The 1634-nt window shown below is 55.1% G+C and overlaps 1 protein-coding gene across 1 annotated transcript; it reads left to right on the top strand.

Annotated features, from left to right (window-relative positions):
- Positions 1-88: 88 nt before the first annotated feature.
- On the top strand, positions 89-1608 carry VDBG_06827 (cytochrome P450 4A21; the record flags this gene model as incomplete). The annotated part of the gene is made up of 4 exons (XM_003003219.1): positions 89-448; positions 503-646; positions 701-830; positions 899-1608. 4 exons carry the CDS (start codon positions 89-91, stop codon positions 1606-1608), a joined length of 1344 nt encoding a protein of 447 aa, XP_003003265.1.
- Between the last annotated feature and the right edge of the window lie 26 nt (positions 1609-1634).

The following is a 1634-nucleotide window of genomic DNA, read 5'->3' as shown; positions in this document are numbered from 1 at the left end:
AGAGCCAGGCCGAGGTATAAGTCCCACGATGTGAGTCAAGCATCTTTGTTTCCTCTCGTCTCTCAAGCATCTCTAACCAACTATCGTCATGGCGCTCCTATCACCAGCTCTACTGCTGTCTGCTGGCGGCGCACTGTTGCTTGTCTATCTCGCTCAGTGCCTCACGTCCCATCTCCGAAAGATCCCCGGTCCCTGGTATACCGTCTTCACCGGTCTCGTCCTGAAGTGGCACGCTTTCCAGGCGAGCCGGACCAAGTATATTCATCAATTACACCAGAAATACGGCCCGGTAGTGCGGGTAGCACCTGACGAGGTGTCATATACATCGTACGACGCTGTCAAGGAGATATATGGCTCCGGTGGCAGCGGGTATGATAAGACTGAATTCTACGATCTTTTCAGGGTGTATGGCCGAAGGACCATGTTCACGACACTGAAGAGGGAAGATGTAAGTGCTTGAGATTTCGGAACATCTGAATCATGTCCTCCTAACACAACTCAGCATGCCAAACGAAAGAGGATCATTGCGGATCGGTACGCCAACAGCAACGTTGTCAAGCCGGCGCCGTTGTCGGGCATCCAGGAGAGGTCTCGGAGGTTCCTTGATCGCTGTCTTTCATCGGGCCCTGGAGGTCATGACATCTTTGTATGAAAGGCAGTGCCCTAGTTTCGTGTCACTCGTGGTAACTGACGGCTGTAGATGTCCCTGCACGCATATGCATGCGATTGTGTCACCCACCATCTGTTCAACCCGTACGGCACAAACTGCCTGCAGGACAAGAACGATGAAGAAATGATGCACCAGGTGGCATCCGACGATAGCCTGCAGAGTACTCCGCCGGACATGACAGTTCGTTGAGTGGGGAGATAACCAATCATCGTAGACCGCCTCATTGAGCATTACAATCCGACGTTGCACAAGCTCCGGCGCGCGTGCTGTACTTCTTCGTCAAACCTCGTGAGACACCGTTGGCAGACAACTACGTGATGGAGTCGAGCAAACGCTCCGATCCGTCTCCATTCACGCTGCTCAGCCGATTGCACGAAAAGGCGGCAGCGAGCGGCGGCACCCTAGACCAGGCGGACATGGCAGGAGAGTGTCTCGATCACATGGCGGCCGGCATTGACACAACGGGCGATGGCCTTTGTTTCCTAATGTGGCAGCTGTCGCAGCCATCGTCGATGCACTGCCAGGAGAAGCTGCAGCAGGAGCTGCGCAACAACCCAGATGTCGACTTCGACAAGCTGCCCTACCTGGATGCCGTGATCCAGGAAGGCTTGCGATGCTTCCCTCCCATCCCCATGTCGCTTCCCCGACGAGTGCCGCAGGGTGGAAAGGTCGTGGACGGCTACTTCGTGCCCGGAGGCACCATCGTCAGCTGCCAAGCGTACTCTGTGCACTCAATCAACAGCCAGGTATTCCCTGAGCCGGAGAAATTCGATCCCGAGCGATGGACTGCCGCAGAGGGTGACGTGGAGCGAAAACGACTCATGTTTGCGTTTGCCAACGGTGGCCGAGGCTGTGTCGGGAAACAGTACGTGTCTCGAGGCAACAGACAACAGAGTCTTTCCACTGACATGCATATAGCCTGGCCCTTGCTGAGATGAAGATTCTGCTCAAGGATGTTTACTCG

The sequence above is a fragment of the Verticillium alfalfae genome, genomic scaffold, assembly GCF_000150825.1.
Source record: "Verticillium alfalfae VaMs.102 supercont1.8 genomic scaffold, whole genome shotgun sequence".
Classification (NCBI taxonomy): domain Eukaryota; kingdom Fungi; phylum Ascomycota; class Sordariomycetes; order Glomerellales; family Plectosphaerellaceae; genus Verticillium; species Verticillium alfalfae.
Note: the sequence above shows the minus strand (reverse complement) of the source record. Positions and strands in the feature narration are given on the sequence as shown.